General features: G+C 40.0%; 1 protein-coding gene across 1 annotated transcript in view; it reads right to left on the bottom strand.

Annotated features, from left to right (window-relative positions):
- Nucleotides 1-25,714, bottom strand: part of si:ch211-186j3.6 (neural-cadherin) — a 488,898-nt gene that overhangs the window by 280,189 nt on the left and 182,995 nt on the right. The window contains exon 7 of the mRNA XM_036135719.1: nucleotides 24,938-25,080. Within this exon, the coding sequence (XP_035991612.1) occupies nucleotides 24,938-25,080 (143 nt within the window). The remainder of the gene's footprint in view (nucleotides 1-24,937; nucleotides 25,081-25,714) is intronic.

Genomic DNA, 25,714 nt, shown 5'->3' with positions numbered 1-25,714 from the left:
AATGCATATACAATTCTAAGCTTATTATTATGAACTATTTGTTATTCTCCTTTAAAATGTGCTGAGTGATATAACATATTATTTTACAGAGAATTTTTTCCACAATAATAGAGAAAGTTGTTGAGGCATTCTCATCTAATTCCAGCAGTTTATACTCCAAAACTTCTTTTGTTACAGAGTCAGAGTGTTTTCTCTGATGGCTTATTTATTTCATGACACTTTTCAGCAGAATTACTTTTTACATACTACAAAAATATGAATTCCCCCCCCCCAAACATTTTTTTTTATTAAAACCTAATTTAGTGGAGTGTAAAATCTTTATTATTTTCCATTTTTCATAGTTTTATGCAGCCAGCTTTGCAAGAGATGAGACCAGAGTTTCCCTAAAGCTGCCAGGAGTTGAAGTTGATGCAGATCCAAAGTTTGGCAGGCAGAAGGCCGAGCCATGGTGAGAGGATGGATTTATAAAAGAAAACTGAAACCTACTCACAATGGGGAAACACTGGAGACAGGAGGGAATCACAGAACAGAGGAACAAAGGAACCATGGAGGCGTAACAGAGACCAACAGGGAACAAAGAATGAATCCAGCGAGGAATAAACACAACTTAAATACAAATGGGAAATAATCAACTACATGGCAAACAAGTGACAACAATCAACGGAACACTAATCACATGGGGGAAGAATCAAAGGCAGGGAACTGAGGAAGACACAAAACAGAACTTAACCAGGCACAAAACGTGAATAAAGCTCTCAGCTGCCAGGTGCAGGCTTTGCAAAGAGACCCCTGAAACAGTCCAGGGAAGGAATACGTGGAATGCCATAACCAAGTAGCCGGTAAAGAGTAGAGACCCATCTGAGAAAGACTGCTAGGACAAGGTGGAGGTCACCTCCCAATGAAATGGAAAGTGACCAGGCTAAGATGCTGTGCTCCTTCCAGATACAAATCAGCAAAATGAGATCAAGAAACAGAAACACAAATGTAGAAATACCGCACTAAAGAGACAGAACATGGCTGGTGAAGGTAACAGTACCCATGGTTATTGGAGCACATAGAGCAGTCACCTCCACACTGAAGAAGTGACTCCGGTTGTAGGTGACTGCCCTACTTGGAGAATATATCTCAGTCCAGAAGATGGCAGTCCTAGGAACTGCAAAGATACTGCAAAGGATCCTGAAGCTCCCAAGCCTCTGGTAGAGGGTCCGAGCTTGAGGTGAACAGCCACCCACTTCTTGGTGGCCCTTACCTGTTGGTCTTAGTGGGGGCACCAATTGATGCCTGAAAAAGCTGATTATGAAGTGACATGCTGAAGGGGCAAGATGACCACCCTCTAGTGATTGACATGCATGGAAACCTTTAAGAAGACTTCCCTATAGCATCAGTAATAGACAGCTACTCAAACTATTAAGCATGACGCTGAAGTGATTAGTAAAGATGTAATTGTAAAAACTCAAGCAGTTTGTTGGTTTTGGTCATTTTACTAGCCAGAGTGCAAACATACGGGGCAGATGACTTGAAATAATCATGGCATACTTTTCTGCATTTAAAGCACCAACATTGCTTTTACTTAAAGGGACCTTATAAATGACACTATCAGGAACAATCCCAGCAGCAACCAGCTACCCAAGAGCCAAGTCCTCAAGTGTTTCACTCACATCTGCAGGTCACATTTATACACTGAAAACAGGTCGGTAGGCAACTATGTGTTAAGTGCCTTCCACTGAGGTACATTGACATGCAACAGGAGGAAGCTGGACTAGAACCAACACTGTCGCCTCCCAGAACCATGTTCTGGTTTCGCTGTTTTTAATGGCATTAAAAACAGCTTCCTTGAGATGGATGATCTGCTCAGAGTCTAATGGTGCAGTCCACAGCACCCCGGGTTTGGACTTGGCAATTGAAATGTATGTAGGAAATATGCCATGTGGAAAAAAAGGTTTTGTAAAAAAATATGTTCAGGACGTTATAGTTAAAACGTGTCTTAACATTCTCAACAGAATCTGATATCCAACGTCACCCAGAGCCATGTGCACAGCCTCCCACTCAACTGTTAAAAGAGACTTAGTTTCAGGAAAGAAGCTCAGATCTTTTTATTTACGACAAATTACAGTCAAGCAGCTTTTTATGAGCTGTTAATCCTGCTAAATATGGTGCACAGAGCATACTGTGGACAGTAAGTGATGACATTTGATTTCTTAGAAGATTTCCGGATTAATGCTCTGGAGATTTATTTAGATCATCAAACTCAGGTTAGTACACACTAGAGACCCAAGTTTGACTGTAACGCTGTTCTGTTTCTCTCCTCCGAGGCTGTTGGAGGGAAACTAATGTATAATCCTGCCCCGTGCTTCACCCGACGCTAGGCTTTCCTTCCTGTAAAGTTGTGCTGGATCCTGAGTGGTAGCTTCTATGCTGCCAAACTCAGGTCACACAGCACTCAACATTTACTCAGCAGGAAGTCCATTTACCACATCTGACTGAATTGTTTGCCAGCCGCTCACTGTTGACATTACACTTTTTGTCATCTGCTTTCTGTTTAAGACTTACATTTGGATAATAGTTAAAAATAAATCTTTATCTGTAAATGCAATTATGAAGGACTCAAATGCAGGTCTTAACATTTCAGATTCACGTCCATACTTCGATATGGCTAGTCCAAAAACGTGACTGTGTTGCTATGCCATAACCATCATGACGAACTTTAACTAGTGCTCCCAGCATGTCATGGGCTCTGACTCCACCCACCAGGTGTAAAAGGCACTTGGCTTCTTTTTAGCTTCCCGCTGTACTGAGGAGACATCCCACGATCTTAGCTGAGCGTCCGTGCCTGACCACGTGGTGGACTCCATGATGGCGCACCTTTGCTAGACAAAGCGGCTGCACATCAGCCTCTGAAGAAAAGCTTATTGAGCCTACACAGAATAAATCTGAGGCATCCTTCCACCCTCTGGTGTGGGACTAACAGAGGAGATCCAGATTTAAATAGAAGGCGTGGGAGCCCTGTGCCTTTTTGAGTGGATCCACAAAGCGGTGTCCGTTTGATTCGGCCGAGCAAGTTACCCAAACCGCCATTACCGCTCCTCAGAACGGGCGAGCTGAAGCAAAACTGTCCTGTGGCACAGGAGACCGGGTGGAACAAAAAGGTTTGCTTCAATTTTTGGTTTTGCGTTGTTGGTTTTGACTCCTGGACAGAGCGTTAATGTTCCCTCGGCTGTGGCCGGTGGCCGGCGGCCGGCGGCGTTTCAGAGGGTCCTGCCAGCCTGACACCCTTGGTGCACCACATTCTCTGCCATGACCAGTTCATACCCAATCTCCCACAGGATGGCAACGAAAAGGAAATAAACTATTTATCTTTTCCAGATCTACAAAATTGATACTGTAGCCTGGACAGAGGTTAGATGGTAGGTTTAATGCTGATATTTTACTCCAGAAGGAGTTTGCTTAGACTTCCGGTTGAATGTTTTGCATTGTGTGATAAGCTGTTTTATTGTGTTTCTGAGAAGCAGAAATGCCAATGACTGGATTTTATTGACTTCCCTTTATTTCCCGCTCCCTCTCGCTCTCTCCCTTTCCTCTTCTCCTTTGTTCCCATGGGTTTTGTTCTAAGCTTATTGTTGTTAGCCGGTTATCTCATCGGCACTCACCGCTGCCCTCCCCCTCACCTTGGATTAGAATAACTCATTATTAATTATATCCAATTATGATTATTAATAATATTCATAATCAAAAATGTAAAATTGGACAACACTGGTTCCTTTTTAACCCTGTAGATGTGAACTTGCCTGTGTTCTTTGGGTTACTTTCATGTTGAGCCTGAACTAATAGCCTTTCTCCTTTAGGACTGTCTGCTACAGAACACAATTCAGGGTTCCACCAATTTTTTTTCTGGCCCAGGTCCAGACCATCACACTACCACCAACCTTTTGGTGATAGTGAGATTTTATACCTGATTTATGTCTTTCAACGAGTTAAATTTTTGTCTTGCCAGAGGATGGGCTGCTTTTTGATATCTTTAAAACCTTTTTGCATGTTCTCCTACATAATCTGTTCAAGAGATTAATTAATTCTACAGTTCCGTCATGAATCCGACGATCTGACGAGTGAAACCAAACAAAAAATGTGGTTACTCACGGTGGATGCATAATTTCAAAAGAGAGCAATTGTTCATTTTAAAAGGGCATAGTTGACTTGGATATTTATTTGTTCTCATAAAAAATTTTTTACTCAGTTTGTGTTTGTCTGATATTAGAATCTGTTTGATGATCTGAAGCATTTTAGTAGGACCAAAGAAAAAAAAAAGGAAGTACAGAAAAAAAAATTTGTACACAGTTCTCTGCATTTACTCTTGGAACAAGAGTAACGGCAAATTCTTTTCAGCAGAAGTAAACAAAATCACAACAAGGCAGAGAGATCATTAACTTTTCTGTGTTCAGAGTGGACGTACTATTCCAGCAGAGCCAGACATTTGAAAGCTACCTTTACTGATCATCCACAACACAGAAAACCACAATGACAGCAGGAAGATGACAGCTGATCCTCTGGGTAAAGTGGGTTGTGGAGTGAGATCTCTGTGGACTTGAGTTGTTTTTCTAGCACATCCCACAGAAGCTCTATGGAATTGATGTACGGGGAGCTGGGACGCTTTGTAAACACCTTGAGTGATTTTCTTATGGAATGCCATGGGAGGCTGCTGCTGGTGGGGAGAGTAGTTAACGAGCGTTGTGTGTGTTGCGTGTGTGTGTGTGTGAGTGGGTCTGTGTGTTATATACCAACCCTTTGAACACCTCTTCTGTACAGACTTTTAATCATAGTAACTTTTTGCAAATGAGTGTCAGAGAGTTTTATTTATTAGATATTTCCCAACATGGACACGTTCAGGCTGAACGTCAATAGACAGAAATATTATCTGTTGATGCTGTATTTGTCCTGATTTCAGCTGTCTTCATAAAGATTGTGCTCTCATTTTGAAAAAAAAAAAACATTTAAGTCAAATGTTTGTCTCAAACAGAGCAATTAATGGTTATAAAAATGGTCCCAAAAACCATGTCTACAATTTGTTGTAAACAAACATATACCCTCTTGAATTTTTTCACATTTTCTCACTTTACACCAACAATGCAAACAATGTTTAGGATTGGCAAAAGTATCAGACAGCATGAGATTATTTTCCACTGTTTTGCTGATGACACTCAGCTATATTTATCCATAAATCCTGATGAATCCAATCAGTTACTTGGACTGCAGTCATGTCTTGATGACATCAAAACCTGGATGACTTGAAATGTCCTGCATTTAAATTCTGACAAGACAGAAATTGTAATCTTCGGAGTCCTCAAAAATAAACTTCTTAATCAATCACTGAATCTGGATGGCATTAAATTGGCCTCTGGTAATAAAATAAAAAATCTTTAATGTGATTTAAATCCCATTGTAACAGGTTTCCAGAGTTTCCTTTTTTTACCTACAGAATATCGGCAAAATTAGAAATATTCTGTCCAGGATTGATGCTGAAAAACTGGTCCATGCATTTGTTACTTCAAGGCTGGACTATTGTAATTATTTACTATCAGGAAGTCCACAAAATGCAGTTTGAAGTCTTCAGCTGATCCAAAATGCTGCAGCAAGAGTTCTGATGAAAATCAACAAGAGGGATCATATTTCTCCTACTTTAGTGTCCCTTCGTTGGCTTCTTGTTAAATCAAGAACGTAATTTAAAATTCTCCTTCTAATGTAAAAAAACCCATAATAATCAACCTCCATAATATATCAGAGCTCTGATTACGTCATATGTAAGCTCTACATGTGCAGGGAAATTCAAACTTTGGACTCTCCACATCAAGCAAAGCTGTGACAGGCACATGTGTGGAAATTGGTCAAAGTTGGGAATATATATAGAATAGATTAACATATCAATATGTTGATTGTCCCACAGAGAGAATATTTAGGTATGAAAGTGACCAAAACAAGCAGACAGAAGACACAAGACTTGCACACAAGATTAATTAATATAAAAAAGCTAGATATTTAAAGTTAAGCAGTTACAGATCAATGTAAATAAAACTGTGCAATTTGATATGTATATGTTACTGTACAAACAAAAAACAAAAAACTCCCTGAGAATCTAAAAAGGGTGTAAACAGATATTAGCATCTGACAGACGGTGCAATAATTCTTAATCGGATCAAGAACCCATGCATCCAGTAGCATGTTGTAAACACTGAGTCTGGTGCAGGTAGCAGGAAATTATAAAGGCTAAGAGCAGTTTAGAGGAAAGATCTGCAGAACCGCTTCTTTGAGCATCTACAATGTAGCAGTCTGTCATAGAACAAGCTCTCCAGCTCTGCAACAGCTCCATGCATGGGGTGGGAGACATTCATCAGTTATTTTCTTATAGTCCTTCTCTCTCCCTCCACCTGCACTGGTCCATGGGGCATCCCAGGTCCTCCTAATGAATCTATCTAGCTCAGCTACAGAAAAACTGCAGCAGAACAGAGTCAATGTGAAGAAGGTCTTCTGGGGGGTGCTGTGTTTGCAGTTTACTGGTAATGCTGCTTCTGCGTTTGTGGTTGGGGGGGAGATACACTGTTACCAAGTGAACGTATATCTGTTGCCACGGGAGCTGATAAGGTCTCATGTTAACAGCTCTATATCCTTACTGCAAAGCATCATATTGACTGTAACATGTCCAGAGTTGCACCATCTGCCATTTACAAACACAGCAAGGCCCTCTCTTCTCTTCTTACTGCTGTTTGTCATTCTGTCAGCCCTGAGTAGATGAAAGCCGTCCACGTTTATGCTGTGGTCTGGAATTAGCTCTGTTAGCCAGGGTTCTGTTAGCATGAACAAACTCTAGGCCTGCTGTGTTCAGGTTAGTGATGTTAACTCCTCCACTTTGCTTGTCAGAGATTTCCCATTTCCCATGATGATGGATGGAAAGACGGTTCTGTACTTTCTCCTCTAGCTGCCACAGCTTCTCCCCATCCCTTTCACTGTAAACAATAGCTATCTGCTGTCCTCTCCGGTCTCCAAATACAAATTCAGAAAAATCAGGAAAAAAAAGAGAGGAAATGTTGACCACAACACAGTTAGTTCCATGTTTTGTGCAGAAAGGCGGAAAAAAATACACACACACCACCATAAATAGATATTCCATAACTCTACTGAAATAAAAAAATGAGACGAAACTTATTGATTAGAATTTTTTTTCCAGAGACAATATTAAATGCCAAATACATATCATTACACACTATTGCTGGCATAATCTGATCTTACTTTTACATTACGCACAATCTTAAAACATTTAATGCACGTTTGCAACAACCAACAACTAAAACAACCAACTTCAGTTCAACTACCAAAGTGATAACTCTTTTAATTTCGGCAGTGTGCCTTCGTGCATCACTGTGGTTGCATCTTATTATTGGGTAGAAAGAAGAAAAAAAAAAAACGGTTTGACCAGCGACCGATTCTTCCTGAAACAGGCCGGCGTTGGGAATCCTCCTGAACCTCCGTGGCGACCTCGGCCCCTGGTATGACTGACTTTAGCCCACTAACTGTAGAGTTTGTAGAGTGGATCCCTGCAGCTCCAAATCGTTCCAGTTCCTCACACAGTGATACGATAGATAATGGGAAACCACTTTTGGGCCGCAGGTTTTCTTTTTGTAACGGCTCGTGTCGCCCCCCAATGTGTCATTGAAAAAAGCGCTGCCCGGGTCGGCTGCCCGGTTCGCCCACGCCAAAACCACTACTGTTTGCATATATTTATTATTTTATTTTTGAAGGGGTGACGCATGTAATTTTTAGGGGGAACATTGTCTGCAACAGTATCATCCATGGATGCTTAACTTCCAAGAGCAAACACATTATTATCACTTATAATAATTATTATAATTTTGCTGCACATCTTAAAAAGACTGTTTTGATTATTTCAGTAAAACTTGCCATCCACAAGAATCTTCTTATTTTGTCAAAAGACAGAAGCAAGTAAAAGTGTGAGTGGAAATAAAGTTAGCTATTTTTGGTGTGGGTGCACAATCCCAACAGTTAGAACAGGCTTACTAAATAACAGGATATGACTGTTCCCTTCTAGTCACATAAATAATACCGGTCTAAGACAGTGATGTCAACCATGTACTTTCTGGTAGAGTCTTTTATAAAGTTATACAAAAAATATAACATTTTAAAGCTGCTGGCTCTAAATGCTTTTAGTGTGTAACAACAGCCCCAAGGAAAACACTTCAGATATTTTTAAAGTGATATTTTTTCTTTTGTTTGTAAGAAAAATGTTCATCTTCAGAGTCTGAAATTCCCAACAGAAAGCAAAATACTCATGCGCTGCCGTTAACAATATATTCAGCTTCAATAAAACAGAAACCCGAGCATCGCTAAATTAGCACTTAGACCACGATTTTCCCTTCAGTTTTCTTTGGTCACATTCACAGTTCCTTTCAGTCTTCAACACTTCAGCTCATGCTGGGCAGGACTAGTTCAACAGAGGACCAACACTAAGACTTGAGACATGCAAATAAATATGCATATTTTTGAAGAATGGAAGAGAAACCACTAAGTCCACACAGAATGGACCCAGTCCAGAGTTTTACTCTGGTTCCTTCTTGGTATAAGGCAACAGCTCCAACTATTGCCCTGCATATAATAAATAGCATAAACTGTATGCTTTAGAAGTCTTTTGTACTGTGCTTTAATGTCTTAAACAAGATCCACAATGCTTAGAATTATTATGCCATTAGACACCAGACGATCTCCAATTAAAGGAAATTTCAAGAAGGGAGTTTTAATTCAAGCTGAACTTGGTTTGAAGATATTCCAAGATTCCCGAAACCCATCAATGTTGATTCATTTTTTGGTTCTGAGCTAATCTTTGAACTGGAAAAAAGTTAAAATTGTTATCTATTTTTTATTTTTTTTTTACTGTCAATACTGGTAGTGTCAGTGGTGGGGTAGAATAGTAGTGAGCCAAATATGAGTTCTCTCCACTCCTCTTGGTCATCATATGAATGGCGTTTAAAGGCTGATTGAGTGTTAAATATGACGCCATCACATGTTTTGCAATGACAGCAGAATTTCTGTTGTTTATAATTCTGACCATACAATCATATTATAAAATATAATGTGCTCTGTCCAGCCTTACAGCTTCAAGATCACTGTGGTAAAAAAAAAGGCCACCAACCAATTCGCCGGTTAGTGCTTATCTTGATGGCTTACAAATTTCACAGGTTTCTAATTTTAAATATCTCTGGGGACAAGGAAATTGAAAAAAAAAAAAAAAGCCTCAACAGCGAAGATACACCAAAGATTAACTGCTGAATGGCTCTCAGGTTGGGACAGACCTTTCCCTCTGATGGTGCATTTGATAGACAAACCGACATGTCCCTCTGCCAAGCTTTGAAACTGCACATTTTCTACAGATCTGAGAACTGAAACATTCTCAAACAGCACAGGAGCTTCTAAGTTTAGCAAATTCTGTGGCTCCTTCAAATCTTTGTAGTCTCTCAGCATGACCTAATTACGAATTACACTATGCAGGGACAATGCCAGCGTCAACAAACTACTGAAAGAAACGTCCAGAAGCAGAGACTGCAGTGTTTTAGCCATGTCTGTAGGGTGAACACTGAAGGACTCAACATACTCAACATTGTGGTGGCAGCAGCCTGTGCTTTGCTGAAATTAATTATATGTACCCAATAATAATAATAATAATAATAATAATAATAATAATAATAATAGTAATAATAATAACATATATATAAAGAAATATAAGAAGACAATTGTAAGTCTGATTTTTTGGCCTTTATCAAGCATCGGCCACGGCTGTAATGTGGGAACCTTTGTAAGGAAACTAGGGACGTTTTCCAGGGTAGTTTTTCCTCCCTTCTAAGTTTCCACGGCAGGAGGCATGACCAAATCAGGTACAGTTGGTAGAAATCTACACCAGCAAATGTCCCTGATAAGAAAGTAGTACTTTTTGAATGGTCCGTAAACCAAAGGTGAAGTTTTGCGATGGGAGAGTGTTTAAACTCCTTTCTATTTCACATCCTCTGTTAACTTTAAATCCGGCTGCAGGAATAACTGGCACTTACTTATATTTGCAACGTATTACAGTATCACCTTTCAAACACATTATTGAGTTAAATGAGGCACGCACCTTTGCCAGGGGCAGGACTGCCAGAGAAACCCTTGGTGATAGAATTTAAAACAATCCCAACACCACAGGAATGTGGGTCACTGACACATTCTGCGTTTGCAAAAGGCAGACTCTCTGAAGCGGCTGCTGCGTCTGCTCTGCATGAAAGGCGAGTGCACAAGGAGCTCTCTGTTGGCAGGATGTATCCTAGGGTGTCAGCGCTGTATCTTTGCATCCTGTTTGTAGCGACTCAACGTAAGTTAAGTTATGTTGATGAGACAGAGGTATCAGTTATGGTTTCAGTGCTGATAATCATAGCTGTTATCATCCCAACTGATGACGACCACCCACCCCCCTCCCACACACACACACACACACACACACACACACACACACACACACACACACACACATTTTCACAGAGATTGGAGTGAGAGCATGCTGCCTCGTTATGCAACAATTTTGAGATTAATGCTGTTTTCGTAAAATGGCAAATTGCCTAAATTGGTATAGACCGTTTTTCTACTCATGCTGACCACTTAAAACACATTATAGTAAAACCACATTTAACCTGTCGCGCTCACAAATGTGCACAGATTCATACGCTGATACACAAGTCGGTAGGCAACTTCGGGTTAAGTGCCTTGCACATTGACATGCGGCAGAAGGAAGAGGGAATCAAACCTACACAGTCTCCCCCCAGAACCCTGCTCCAGCTTCAACCCGTTTTGAATGGCATTCTGCACTCTGCAGTTGAGGGGGGCAGAGGTTGTTGTTTGGCAACAAGAACCTCTGCCCCCCTCAGAGAGCCATATATTGGACGACAAACACAGCCTCCCAATCCAATTGGCAGCCGTGACTCAAATGAGAAGTAAAAGGAGCGGTTGCAGTGTTTGCTAGATAACCGATGTAAGTCACAAGTAAGTTTGAACTACTTATAATAGGAAATGTAGTCCCTGTACCCAAAGACCATGAATCTGAACAAAAATTCCAACAAAAGATGTTTTAACAGTGTACTCTGCTCCAGCAGTGCTGTGGAGCCCACTCATGTCTAATGAATTGAGACAGATGACCAGAAAAGAAATGTGACCAGTTCACTAAAGGCAGCTGGCAGTCACACACACACACACACACACACACACACACACACACACACACACACACACACACACACACGTATACACACAGAGAATATAGCCTGCCTGCTATGTTACATATATAGGAAGAGCCAGAGGCGCCCTGGAGTCTGATCCCCGCTTCACTCTGCCTTGCATTGACATAAACATCTAATAGGGCCTAAAAGGCTTAGTGAGAGCAACACATGCTGGGTAAGTGGCTGAAAATGGGACATGGAAAAGGTTTCAGGACATTCCAAGAACAAAGCATTCAGCATGTGTCTGTTTGAATCTATGAGATACGTGTCCCTATAGTAGGCCATGAAGAGTAAGTGAGCCTGGGTGTGTTTGTTCTTCAATGAGTTTAATGCAGTGTTTTTTTTATTGTGCACATAGGAGTGTTTTTCATATATGCGTGTGTGGGAGGTGGTATGTTTTTAATGTCAGTGAATGTTTATTTTCTGCTAGTTAAGTGATGTGAGTCTGTGCTGAGATCCTGTGCGTGATCCAAAACAAGAAGGTTTCTGCAGGAAAACAAGTGGAATTTCATATACATATATATGTGATTACTACTACAAATGTGATTCTCTGATTTTTGGATAAGGGCAAAAGGGTGTGGTCTGTGTAGCTGCTAACACATCTGCTAGCACATATTACTTAATATAAATACAGAAGATGTTTCTTTGCACTTTCTACAGTTAGCATCAATATAAAACAAATTAGGGAAGAACAATATATCAACATTAACATCAGTATCAGCCAATGTTTGTCATCTTTTAAAATATCGGTATCGGTCCGATAAGTAAAACTGGGGATTTGGATTTGGTCCATGGGGATTTTGTCCGGTCATGAGACAGTGATGCATCACAGCAAGGATTGTGGGTTTTTTAAATGATGCAGAAATGCAATGTCAGTACTAAATTCTGCCAAATTTGACACATCAGTAAACATTGGTTATCGGACATAACAGCAATAATAATATCGGATATCGATATCAGCCAAAATGTTCACATCGGTGCATCCCTAAAACAAATACAAAACTTAGCAAACACACGGAAAAGAGAAGTACAATACAGAAATCAAAGCAATACCAGTGAGGAAAGAAATATTGAACATTCTCAGTGATTATATTTTTCTCTTTTTTGGCACTGGTGACCTTTTTTTTGACAGTCAGCTGATAGGAATTGGGGTTGAGAGAGAGGGCGAAGACATGCGGCAAAGGTCCATGGGCCAGGACTGAGGGCTCTGAACGTGGCTATATTTCCTGGGGGCGCCACCACTGCTCCCAGCAAATGTATAGCTCATGGTTCTGCTGTTAGGAAATTCTAACCAAATGTCAGGAACAACCCATGTTTGGCTACATGTCATACAGTGGATTAGCACATGAAATATGTATTGAACATAGTTAATGAAATGTATTATATACCATGTGGAAAAGGCTTTTTTTTTCCTTTAGTGACACTTTAAAATATCTCCTGTATGGAGAAACTAGTGGAGTGTGATTTTGATGTACTCTTTCACACTAAAGTTCTTCAAATGGTCTGGGGCCATTTCTATGCTCACGCTGAACTTCATTTCCTTCTGTAGCTTTTATAATTGGATTCAAGTCAGGTGATTACCTGGGCCATTCTAGCAGCCTGCTTCTCTTTCTGTAAAATCAACAGATTTTCTTTGGCCGTACGACTGGGATCACTGCATGACTTAAAAAGTCACCCTGGTTTCATCTTCAGATGCTTATCAGAAATATCAATTTCTCCATTCTCCACTGAGTCAATTGTATATTATTACCATTCATAAGTATGCTGACCGATCAGACAGATATATTCTTTTATTATTGCACTGATTTCTCAAAATGTTCAGCAGCACACCTTAGACAGGCTTCAACCCGTTTTTGGTCTTTTTTGTTTAGCAGTGGAGTCTTTTAGAGGTGTGCACAGAGGTGATTGCAGCCTAGCCTATAAGTCTCTTTCCTCTGTTAAAAATCCTGCGGAGGGTACTTGACTGTGGCTGGTTTGTGGGGAACCGGTGTTCTTCCCACTGTTCAATATTTATTCTCCGCCATTGTAGTTTTGGACAAAGCTGTAAACAGAACTTTGACACAGACTGATAGACGGAGAAGCTTCAACCATCACTCTCAAGGTCGTAGGCTATGAGATCAGAGACCACCGAAAGGGAGGGATTAACCTGTGCACCACTGAAGGGGGGTCTAAATGTGAACCACAGATTCCTCCTACACACACACACACACTTTTATTACATTGTATTGTAGTTTTGTTTCATCACATCCATTGTAAAAAACAAAAACAAAACATGTATGCATTGAATGACTGTGGGTATTTCTCTTGACATTGTGTGCACCATAGTATGTGCAGTGAATAAAACAGAGAGAGAGAAAAATGTGAATCTGCAGTAAATGCTCAATGGAGAGCAGTCGTCTTGTGGTCGGTTCTCATATAAACAAACGTGCAGTTTTTTTTATTCAACTCAACTGGGTGTAGGAGAGCGACAGGAAGCACTTTCTTTACTCAAGATAACCCCCACAACAAATATAAAATGGTGCAAACAGACAAAGAATACAGGAGAAATCAATTGATGACAGAAATAAGCTTTAAAATGAGTGGCTGTATTTTCAAAGAGAATAGCAGTGCAGCGTATTTCCTGGAGGGAGCCGAGTAGAAGACTGGGGTAAAAAAAAAAAAAAAAAAAAAAGAGTTTGCTACATAAAGATCCAGGTCACAACATCATGCCAGACACGTAGAAGTAGAGAGAAGCTTAGAACAAAAGTCTAAATTGCGAAAATGAAGCAAGACAAGAGGATCAGTGTGAGCCAAATACACACAAAAACAGGAACAAATACAATTTATCCATATCAGAGGAATAACATTTCTCAAAACTGCTGAAATCCTCACCAAATAACAAGATAGAAAAGATAAAGAAGATAATAGATGCATGTTTGTTAACACCAGCTTTTCTCTTTAGGTGTCCAGTAAATACTTCCTCTGATTCATAATAGCATTTTTGTATTTATGGGTTTTAATAGCAAGAGCTCGAGCATCATATTGACTGGCCTGCTCAGATTCTAATGGCCGCCTTAAATCTCACGGACACACACTGTATTCCGGGGTGAGTTACAGACAAATTAACATGGAGAGCAAGGCCAGCAAGGCTGCCTCTGCCAGAAGGGAAGAAAACAATCACTTGAATGATTGTTGGACATTTAGGATGAGGACGGATGTTGGGGTGGGGTGGGGGGGGCAACAGGAGAGAAGGGGCTATAAAAGATTTTCAGCAGCAGCACAGAGAGAATGGGATGGGTTGTAGAGGCTGGGAGGAATACAATGCGCTCGCCTTCCATTATAAGACTCGTAAAATACTTTTAATGACCAAATATTGGGCTCTTTGAAACAAGATATTGGATCACGTTACAAGCCTTATGGTGTCACACTTTGGTTCTCCCATTTTACTGCAGACAAGCTGAATAATGCCTTTGAGTGCCTCTGTATTTGTGCATGTGTCTGACGCTGTCAGTTCATTTACCACAAAGCCATTACTGCTGAAGGTTATTTTAAGCAAGATATAACAAACTGGGCATGGTTTAAAGTGTTGAACGAAGTAATGTTTTATTTCAAATTTAGAAAATAGCAAGATAAGTTCTTTTCTTTTAAGAAAAAAAGAAAGTACAACTTTTTCTCATCTTGTTGGGTCACAATGACCAATATCAATGTGATGTTGGGATTTTATATGACCTACCAATAGAAAGTATTTGAAGTATTGGAAAAAGAATGTTGCTGTTCAAATTATTTTAGAAACAAAAATGTGAAAAGTGGGGCATGCACATTTATTCAACTCTCTTTATTCTGGAAGTCCTAACTAATATCCAATGCTAACCACTTCCCTTCTGAAATCCCTGGGTTACACTTAAAAAAGTATATCCCAAGCTTTAGACATCTCCTTGAAGTTGTCTTACCTAAACTGACTTGCCTCGCGCCGGAAGCAAGGAGTCAGTGATTCTTTATTGTCATTGCAAATGCAATAAAATATAATAACCTTTCAGTGACCATCCTGAAAGAATAACAAACACTGACATTTAAAATCAGTTCCCCTCCCTTAATTTCTTTTTCTCACCACAAACAATCACACATACACACCCTCATAAAAAACCTCAATGGTTTACTAGAAAATGAGAACAAGCAAGGCAGTATACAACTTTTTTTAAAAAGAGGTAAAAGCAGGTAGATGGTTATGACTGCATATAAAATGACTTGTCAGTTATGTTAATTCTAGTGACTGATGGATTGGGTTTCTAGAGATGCTAGTTATATTCCAGGAAGGGTTGGTAGAGGGTTGACATTATTCAGTTCAGTGATAGCTGGTGGGTAAAAACTGTTTCTGAGTCTTGTAGCGTGTGTCTTTAGAGACCTGTGTCATCTGCTGGAGGGCACACATGGTGAAAGGGGTGTGTAAAGCCTTTCACTATGTTGCAGACTCTATTGCGTCATCAATACTGGTAAATGTGCTCCAGAAAGGGGAAAAAAAAGACCAATGATATATTGAGCTGTTTTAACCACCCTCTGGATGGCTGCTATGCCAGCTGCTAAGCAGTTTCCAAACCAGACAATTAAGCAAAAGTTGATCTCTCTGTACTGCTGCAAAGGTACATATGATATAATCATGGTGGATTTCGGACAAGCAGGCACACTAGTGTGGGCTAAAGAAAGACTAAAGATGTCTGGAGTAATGTGGATGCTCCACATTATTCCAGACTTTTTGAATTGAGAAAGCTTCCTGGATAGGAAGTGAAACGTCTTCAAACTACGGAAAACAAGTTCAGTTGTTTTGTTTTTTACTTTTTTTTGGAATGACCATGACCTGGATGACTGAGAATTTTCACCAGTTAGTCAGCAGTGTTTGACTGGAGAGATTATTTCATCTGAACGTACAATGAATCAAGCAAAAAAGTTCTTCTGCCAGCAATATGATTCTGATTCTGAATATGTTTACTATGTTGATGGATCACTGCTGCCCCTGAAGTTTCTTAAATGCTGTATTCTCTGCCATGCATATGCTGTGTCTGTTGATGTGAAGTGGTCATCATTCCTCAATTTGTAGGACATTTTAGCTGTTTTAAAGCCCTGCCTAAGGTTGTATTCAGCAGTGTCACAGTTTGCTGTTGCCAGATTTGTAGGCCAGGTTCCACTCCGGTCCTGCAGTTGGAAGGTTGCACTGGCTGGCCAAGTCCGAATAATTGTGTTGACGGGTTCCAGCTCCTTGTTGATGGGGGCTGGTATATATGAGGTTATAATAACAAAATGTGATCACAAACAAAAAAAAAGGTTATTTGTGGAGGAAAACTAACACTACACAACACCATCCACATTATGAAACATGGTGGTGGCAGCATCATGCTGTGGGATTTAGGGTGTTTTAGAAGGAGAGATGAGCTGATCAACATTGATGGGAAAATGGTTGGAGGTAAATACAGGACAACCCTGGAAGAAAACTTGGAGGCTGTGAAAGACTTACGACCGGGGTGGGCATTGGTCTTCGAGCAGTGCAGCAACTCTAAACATAAAGGCAGGTTTGATCTAAGCCATCAGATAGTTTAGCTCAAGGATAAGAACAGCATTCCTTTTCTATGCAACCGGATCAACAACTATGAGGTGGTGGTCTTAACAAACAAACCACAGGTGAGCCACACCAGTGCTGAGATCATTTGCATATCAACACGGGTGTACCATTGGGGTATGTGTGTATGTGTTAAGACCTCACCATGGACAACCAAAGATGTTGAGCACAAGTTCATATTATAGCCTGTGTAATAAAATAGACGTATGAGTGCTGCCCTCATCGCTGTAGAGGTTCTGGCTGTCGTCCCAGAAGAATGTCTGATCTGAAGATAAGACACATGAAAACCTGCAAATGGTTTGCTGGAGACAAGCTGAATAATGACATGGATCACTGGAACCATGTTCTGTGGTCGGATAAGACTCAGATAAACAGGTTTGGGTCAAATTCTGTCAAGCTTGCGTAGAGGCAACCAGGTGAGGAGTACAAAGACAAGTGTGTCTTGCCTACAGTCAAGCCTGGTGGTGGGAGTGTCATGGTGGGGCTGCACAGGTGCTGCTGGCTGTGGGAAGCTAAAGCTCATTGAGGGAACCATGAATGGCAACATGTACTTTGACATTTTGAAGCAGAGTATGATCCTTTTCCCTTCAGAAACTGGGCCGCAGGGCAGTACTCCTACATTATAACAACCCCAAACATAACTCCAAAACAACCCCTGCCTTTAAACAGAAACGCTGGGCTGACCAAGCATGTCTCCAGACCTGGACCCTATTGAGCCTATGTGGGGTATCCTCAGTTGGAAGATGGAGGGGCGCAAGCCCTGTATGATCCAACAACTCTGTGATGTTGTTATGGAGGAGTGAAAGAGAATTCCTGTGACAACCTGTGCCGCTGCATGAACTCCATGCCCAAGAGAATTAAGGCAAAGCTGGAAAATTACGGTGGAATTTGGACATTTTCCCTTAAGGGTGTACTATTTTATTTTCTTGTCAGCAGTTTACACATTAATGGATGTGTGTTGAGTTATTTTCAAGCGACTGTAAATTTACAATGTTATACAATCTGTATATTGACTGCATCATATCAATGTGTCATATCATCAGTGTTGTACCATGAAAATATATAATACAATATTTACAGAAATGTAAGGCGTGTACTCGCTTTTGTGAGACATGGCACCATTAACCCAGCAATGTACAGGTAAACATAAATCAAACCCAATCATTACATTTACAGGTGACACCATCATCATCATCATCAGCTGCACATTAGACAATGCTGAGTCAGTCTTCATAGAAGATTAAGAGCCACCTTGTAGTGCGCCCCTAACCTGCTGCCCAGTGTCAGAAAGATCAATGCAGACTACGGGAACCTGTAGGGGAGAGCTCGCACCTCAAACTTCACACACTGACAGAGGAGAGATGATGAAAGCCAGCAGCTTCGGATTTACAGACAACATGAGCTGGTCACATTAGATAAATATGATGCAGATATAAAAGCTTCTCGTTCTGAAGTAATACTGCGGCAGCGTTGAGAGTATCTTAGCAGCTGCAAAAACTCTACAAAGGTTGATTAGATCAGCTCAACACATTATGAGGACTGAACTGCCAGCTATGCCAGGCATCCAGTGTCAGCAGTGTAGACGGAAGGCACAGAACTTCCTTCCTGACCCCTGCCCACTCAGCCACACGCTGTTCATGCACCAACCATCAGCATGGATAACAGCAGATTCAACAGGTCAGAGGAAGTTGGTACTGGCAGCTTGTATTAAGTATGCAATGTAAGTGAAATAATAACTTATATTATTATACTTCTCAAATGTTTATTGTATTATTGATAATCTGTTTTATCATCTTATATATGAATGTCTACCAATAATGGTGGGAAAGAAATAGTATGTTGAAACTCAGAATCTTCCTGATCCAATGAGACATTCAGTTTTGAGGGATGAGGCATTTTCCCATATTTAAATAAAAAAAACAATCTCCCATTATCTTTGTCATTTCTGATCCTGCTGTGTTTGTTGTGCAGCATCGTGGTTGAACAACTGCTATCTGATTCAAAAAAGTGCCAATATTCTCACACCTTCTGATTTTGACGGGAGTGTTTTAGATGTCATTGGTGTTGATAGATATGAGAATGAGATGGATCAGGTCGTAACGGCCAATGACCAAAGTATGCTAAATAACAACCTGAGAGGGACAACATCTGTCCCAACAGTGGTTTGTTCCCCAATCCATCCACATGGAGATGCTAAAGTCTGATGGGAGAAAGAAAGAAATATTTTGGTAGATACAAAGGTTCTAAAAATATATGTTAACCATTTCAATATTTTAAAACATGAATAGTGCTATAGTAAAACAGTTAAAGTGTAACTCACCCCAATGTGAAAGCATAACCCTGCCCCAAGAAAAATGTGATAATTGTCACCAAATTTGTAGTGTGGGTTATTGGGGGCAGTGGTCAGGATGAGGGAAACATGGAGTGACCAAGGCGACACTGGTGGTTTTGCCCTGGATTGGTCTTTTGAGTTGGAGGATTTTTCACCCCCCCCCCCACCCCCCACCCCTTCACTGAAGGTTCAAGGAGACTTTGTGGAGCACAGCCTGAGCGTTATCAGTTCAAGCAGCTGGATGAGGGCACTCACTGAGCAATGCCCACAGGCGGGGCTGCTGAAGCACTAGAGGAAGAAATAATTGCAGTTTGAGTTGTAAAGTGAGGTTAGCAGCATCAGTGCTAACATGGGCTCACATTCAAAGCAGCAACAAATGCTAAACTCTATTGATCAATGATTGTGACTCGCTACCAGTGTTGCCAGATCTTGTGAGAGAAACAAGCAATCAGGTCTGTTAAAACGAGGCCAAAAAGAGCCCAACAAGCAACCTACCACACTGTAATACAGGGGCCGCTTGGATGTACGGGGTGGGGGGGTTTGACCCAAAGGTAATAACTCAGACTCTGATATTTCTTCTAACAGCAGAATAAGAACACCTAACCATACAGCGGTCATCCTTTAAAATCCAGTGGCAGAAGTAAGTCGGAACCAGTCCAAATCAATAGCAAGGTTTATGCTGCAGTTTAACTGATAATAAAAAAAGTAGATTACCCTGATGGACATGCACAAGAAAAAAAAACAATTAGTGTCTTAGGGAATATACTAATTACCATGACTAATAATTCAGTCCCACAAAGTTTGACCATGGATTACTGACCAGTGCACAAACCTGTTAATGACTAAAGAAAAACAAAACTAGTAAAAATACAGAGAGCTCAGATACAAGCTGAGTAGTGACATGTCAGACCAAAGTTAAAACAGCAGGGATTAGCAGAGCTGCCTTTAAACAAATGCCATGTTTCACTGGAGAAAAGACGTTCTACAGGTAGTAGCTTTAAGTATTGTACAATGTGAGCAGGGCATTTCTGAACCATGAATAATCAAGTATGAGTCAATTAACAACTGTTTGAGATGGAATTGGAAAAAAAAAGTCATCAGTGCAGAGATAAGAATAAAAGCTTTCTAGGCTTTAGCAAAGCAGCTAAATCAGTCCTCCTTTAACCAACAGTCCATCATCCCACCCTTCCGTCCGTTTATAATTTATTCTTCATACATTTAAAGCCCTAATCTGCTCCTTGTTTATCGCCTCCTGGTATACAGGATGCTCATGTTGGGGCTTTGATGTTTCCATCAGCTTGTCAGCCTCAGGCCTGCTGCAGCCCGCGGTCCCTTTAGTTTACCAAGATCTGTAGCTCCATCTAAAACACTGTTAGCTAAGCTGTACTTTCCACAAAACCATATATCTATCTATCTATCTATCTATCTATCTATCTATCTATCTATCTATCTATCTATATATATATATATATATATATATATATATATATATATATATATATATATATATATATATATATATATATATATATATATATATATTATTATTATTATTATTATTGGACATGCCCTCTAGACCTCTGTTGACAGTAATGTGTGCACACAGGTGCTATCTCTATGCAAGGAGACCTGTCAACAAAATCATGCTGTTATAATGCAGAATGAGCTCACATCTGTGAAAAAAACATACATACTGCTGGCACTTTATATATATTCTTATGCACTCCTAATTCTTAGGCAATTTTCATAAAATCTGGCTCAATATAAAACCGTGAAAATGGCCAATGTTATGATAAACTCTCCCTAAACACAAATCCATAAGCAGTGTGGAAACTGTGCAATTATAGTGACAGGTATACCTACTGTGCTATAAACATCTCCAGGCTCTCAATTAGAATTCTCTTAACAGTTCAAGCTGCATTATTGTGTCACAGTTTGTTGGTTTCTAGTCTTGAAGCTGACATTTCTAAATAAAATGAGAAGCTGATAAAAGAGGGTTTCAGGGACAGACTGGCCATCAGGACGTTTCCTGATGCGTCCCACCACTCCTGATGACCTGACCGGCTAAGCCGTCACTGAGGGGCAAAACCGAAAGCTTGTTCCAGTCCCGCTTCATTACTTTTTTAAATAAACTATTCACGCAGTCCGTGCAGCTCACTCGGGTTGAGTATATCTGCCTCGCTGGAGCTCCCTGACCAAGGCAGACACCCCCTTTCCCCCTGGCTGTCACAGCAGCACAGAGACACAGAGACATCTGAAGCAGAAAGGAGAGCAGAGAGAGGATAAAAAAAATCTAAAAGCTATGGTCAGCTGTAAATTTAGATTTGTTTGTAATGGAGCAAGTAAGGCAAGCACTAGTATTAAGTTAAAACGCAGGCATAGCCTATCCAGAATCCTATCCAGTTGTTTAAAACATTTAGTTTATTGGTAAAATGTCCAGAAATTAGATTCTGTCTACCCCACATAAACTCCATTGATAAATTACTATTAATGGATGATGAAATCCTTGTATTATTTTATTTAACCAGGTCAAATGTTTAAGTATTACTGTGAGCTACTACTTATCATGGCACACACATGGACGTCGTTTATTTGTCGCAAATTACATTCCATGGCAATTCGATTTCAATTATGTTCAAGTCAAACTGTCAAAACAACATGTCGTTCTACTTCTAAATGTTTATAGACCTTTAAAAAGAACCAATTTTGTGAACTTCTGATGCTGCATCTGCAGCAACCCTGACTCAATGCATAGCAATGTGTGTCATGCTGTAGTCACGTGATGTTCAATCCAGTGATATAACAGTGCACAAAACCCAAGCATGTGTGGTGGTGACATGCTAATATTTTTTTCCTCTGAGATGACGCAGAAATCAAAGTCCCAGTTGTTAAAACTCTCATTTTTTTATGATTAGTAATTCATGTCAAAATATAGCATCACTGACCCTAAACACTCAATAGATCTTGTTGGGCTGTTTCATTCATTGTGCTTTAGCTATGATGCTGCCTCTTACCTAAAACTGACTGCATGCTCAGATTTTTCAGGATGGGCAGGAGAGACTGGAAGATTATGGGGCATAAGAAAAAACAATTACACCCAAACGGAAAAAGATTACTCTGGAAATTTACAGGATATTGACATCTGCAAAATCGTGGTTGTTTTCACATTTCACACAGCATACACCTCAATATAACATTCTGTATATATAAATATGTCACCTGGCTAGTAAAGTCTTTGTCACATAAGAAAACAATTTGAAAAATACAAACAAACAAATAAAAAAAGCAGTGATTCGTCTATTTAATGTATTTGGAAAACAATTGTATGTATTACCTTGGAACAAAAAGTTTCCCCATGTGCGTAGACTAAGAAGGGGATCTAAAGATATATCATATCTTGACTTTGGGAAAGAAAAGTGAAGTATTTCTGCTTTTACATTGACAGGCCAGTTTTAAGCATCCTGACTGAAATCTGCCTGTATAGCTTTGTAAATCTGTTAGTCTATAGAAACACAATTGTTACAGGTAACTTGAAATTAAAACTTTATTGTTTACAACCAATGACATACATTCAACAGGAGGTGATCAAAATAAATGGCAAACAAAGTCTTCATTCATCTAATATTCAAATTAAATTAAGTTACGCTTTCAATTCTTCTCTCTCATGAAGAAAAACGAAACAAAAAAAACAGTGGCTATCGGCTGCCAGTGAACGTCATTTGTGGTGAACGGAGGGAATTATTCCTTGAGGTATTGAGTAATTGAAACGGGAAAAAAGTCATCATTTTACCCTATAATGTGATATGAAGATTCCGAGTGGCTTTGCAGTCTAACAAAAAGGATGAACATGTATGAAATAGCATCCAGATAAGATGACAGACAGCAACACACACTCCGCCATTAACCCAGCTTCCTATTTCATGTGGCTCCTGCCTCAAAGGAAATGGAGATGTGAGAGTATAAACCCCAGAGGGTGTTCTGTTGCAAAGACAGTGTCGGAACACTCTTAACACTTTGGCTGATATACTAATATCATCATGACTTGACCCGTCAGGAATCATATGCTCTGCACAGATGTGAGTCAGTGTTGTCTGCAGCAAAGTGTCTACGGCAATAACTGCCTGAATTCTTCATAGCCTAGATACAACAAAGTGTTGGAAATATGCCTTAGGTCAGCAGGACCACCAAAAATGGCTTTGATACATATTGGTACATGTTGACACATTAGCAACAGGCATTTCCTGCAGTCTTGTCCGCTGTACCTCCATTAAGCAATTCTCATGTTCCACTATATCCCAGAGCTGGTCTACTGGATTTCCATTTGGTGATTGTGGAGGTCATTTGAGAACAATGAACTGATTTTGAAATTATTTGAGCTTTTGGACACGGTACAGTATTCTGCTGGTTGTAGCCATTGGAAGATGGGTACAATGTGGCGACAAAGGCCTAGACATGGTCCGTCAAAATACTGAGGAAGGCTGTGGTATTTTAACTATGCTCCACTATTATATTAAAGGACTCAAAGTGTCAACAAGAGGACCCTCTCCAGACTCTTACACAGCGCTTGATACAGTGCAGAATATATCCACATTTTTATTTTACCTACACCAGATTCTGACAGGATTATCTGATTGTCACAGCTGAAATTGAGCATCATCAGACCATGCAAAATTTTTTTTACAATCCAGGTGTCCAATTTTTGTAACGCAATCAAACTGATTCGTCCACCTGTTTCTCCGCCTTCATGTACCCGCCACTGGCAGACAGACAGACAGACAGACAGACAGACAGACAGACAGACAGACAGACAGACAGACAGACAGACAGACAGACAGACAGACAGACAGACAGCACCAGATTGTTGAAAGCCTCTGCCAGTAAATGCCTAACATTCCTTTCAGGCCCGCCTTGTTCTAATTTCGATCACGTCTTTTGGATTTCCCCTCTTGCCCCTGTCAGACTTCTACTGCACTATCGATCCACGGACCATGACTCTGTAGTGACGCAACCATGAGGAATATAAATACCAGACTGTAAGCTGGTAGCCATGAAAAATATGAGAGAGGAGCTTCCTTAGCTCCCGTCACAGCAGGATGCCTGGTGAGATCCTACAAAACTTTCCTCCCAATTAAAATTCCCTGCCAGCATAGAGGACATTAGAACGCGTCAACTGTTGCTCTAAATTAGTTAATCTCATTCCATGTTCTTTAAGATAACTTTGTGTTCCTTAAACACAGTAGATCAGCCGTTTCTAAAATATATGCAGCTCAGCCCCTCTGCCACTAACAACAATGAAAGCTAACGTTATCAGTGCTATTAAGCAATTAAACCGGCGTACTTAGAGAAGTGGAAAGTGAGAGTTGAGTAATTAATTACCATTGGATACAATAAACACAATATTTGGACATACTTCCATCTTCATAATACATCCATGTGTGCTGATGAATGTTCCTGGTCAGTGTGAGTTTGTTGTAAAATAAAGTATTTACTTTTGTAGTTTACCTTGCACATATCTTCCTGTTCTCTCAAACAGGCGTATGCATTGCCTGTTACAGAATGTGTTATTGGGCTCACAGCAGTGTATGCTTGTGAATTGGGACATCTGAAATCAATATTTAGAAATCAGAGTATGACCATTGTATCATAGTGAGTGTTGTAAAGATATAAGGTCAGACCATCACAACCTTGTCAATCAACTGAAACTTAACAGAATCATCTTACCTTTTTGGCTGTCGATGACAAAATTGCCCTCATCATTTCCTGTGTTAATCTTATAAGTGATCCCATCCCCATCAGGGTCCTTCGCCAGCACCGTGGCGACCAGTGTGTTGGGTCCTGCATCTTCTGAGACAAAGGTCCGATATCTGATGAGACACACGCAAATAAAACTGTCAGTATTCTACCTAAAGTCTGTGTGGAACACATCTGGAAAGACAGCAGTAAAGTGTCTGGTTTTAAATAAAATTATATCGATATCCCTGATGATTTAGATTAATAAAGTAGTCCAGTTTATATCTATTGCACAAATAAAAATAATGTTTATGTTAAATATTGACACATTATTATGCTGAACGGATATCAATAAAGTCAAGTGTGGCAAATATGATCACCGGTTTGATCTGAAAAGCCTCCAGGTCACTAACTTTTAGACCATGTGGTTTTGCCTATTTTCACTTCCTACCTGTGAACATATAAATTCTTAATCAGTTTATTTATCTTGATAGTTAATTTTGTGATGAATTACAGAGACCAAGTGGTTCATGATCATGGTTATAATCCCATTTTAGAATAGTTGAGATGTTAAAATGTGTCATTATGATCCCTCATTAATCAAACTATAGAAGCTTTCAATGTTTTTTAGCCAGTAAACAATACCAAACCAAGTTTATTTAAAAAGAACTTTAAAAAATCACTCATAGTTGACCAAACTGCTGCCCAACAGTTAAAACACAAGATAGAAATGAACAAAATCAATTAAAAAAACGAAAAGCACTAACA

The sequence above is a fragment of the Fundulus heteroclitus genome, chromosome 4 (assembly GCF_011125445.2).
Source record: "Fundulus heteroclitus isolate FHET01 chromosome 4, MU-UCD_Fhet_4.1, whole genome shotgun sequence".
Taxonomy (NCBI): Eukaryota; Metazoa; Chordata; class Actinopteri; order Cyprinodontiformes; family Fundulidae; genus Fundulus; species Fundulus heteroclitus.
This window is presented reverse-complemented; position numbering and strand designations above follow the sequence as displayed.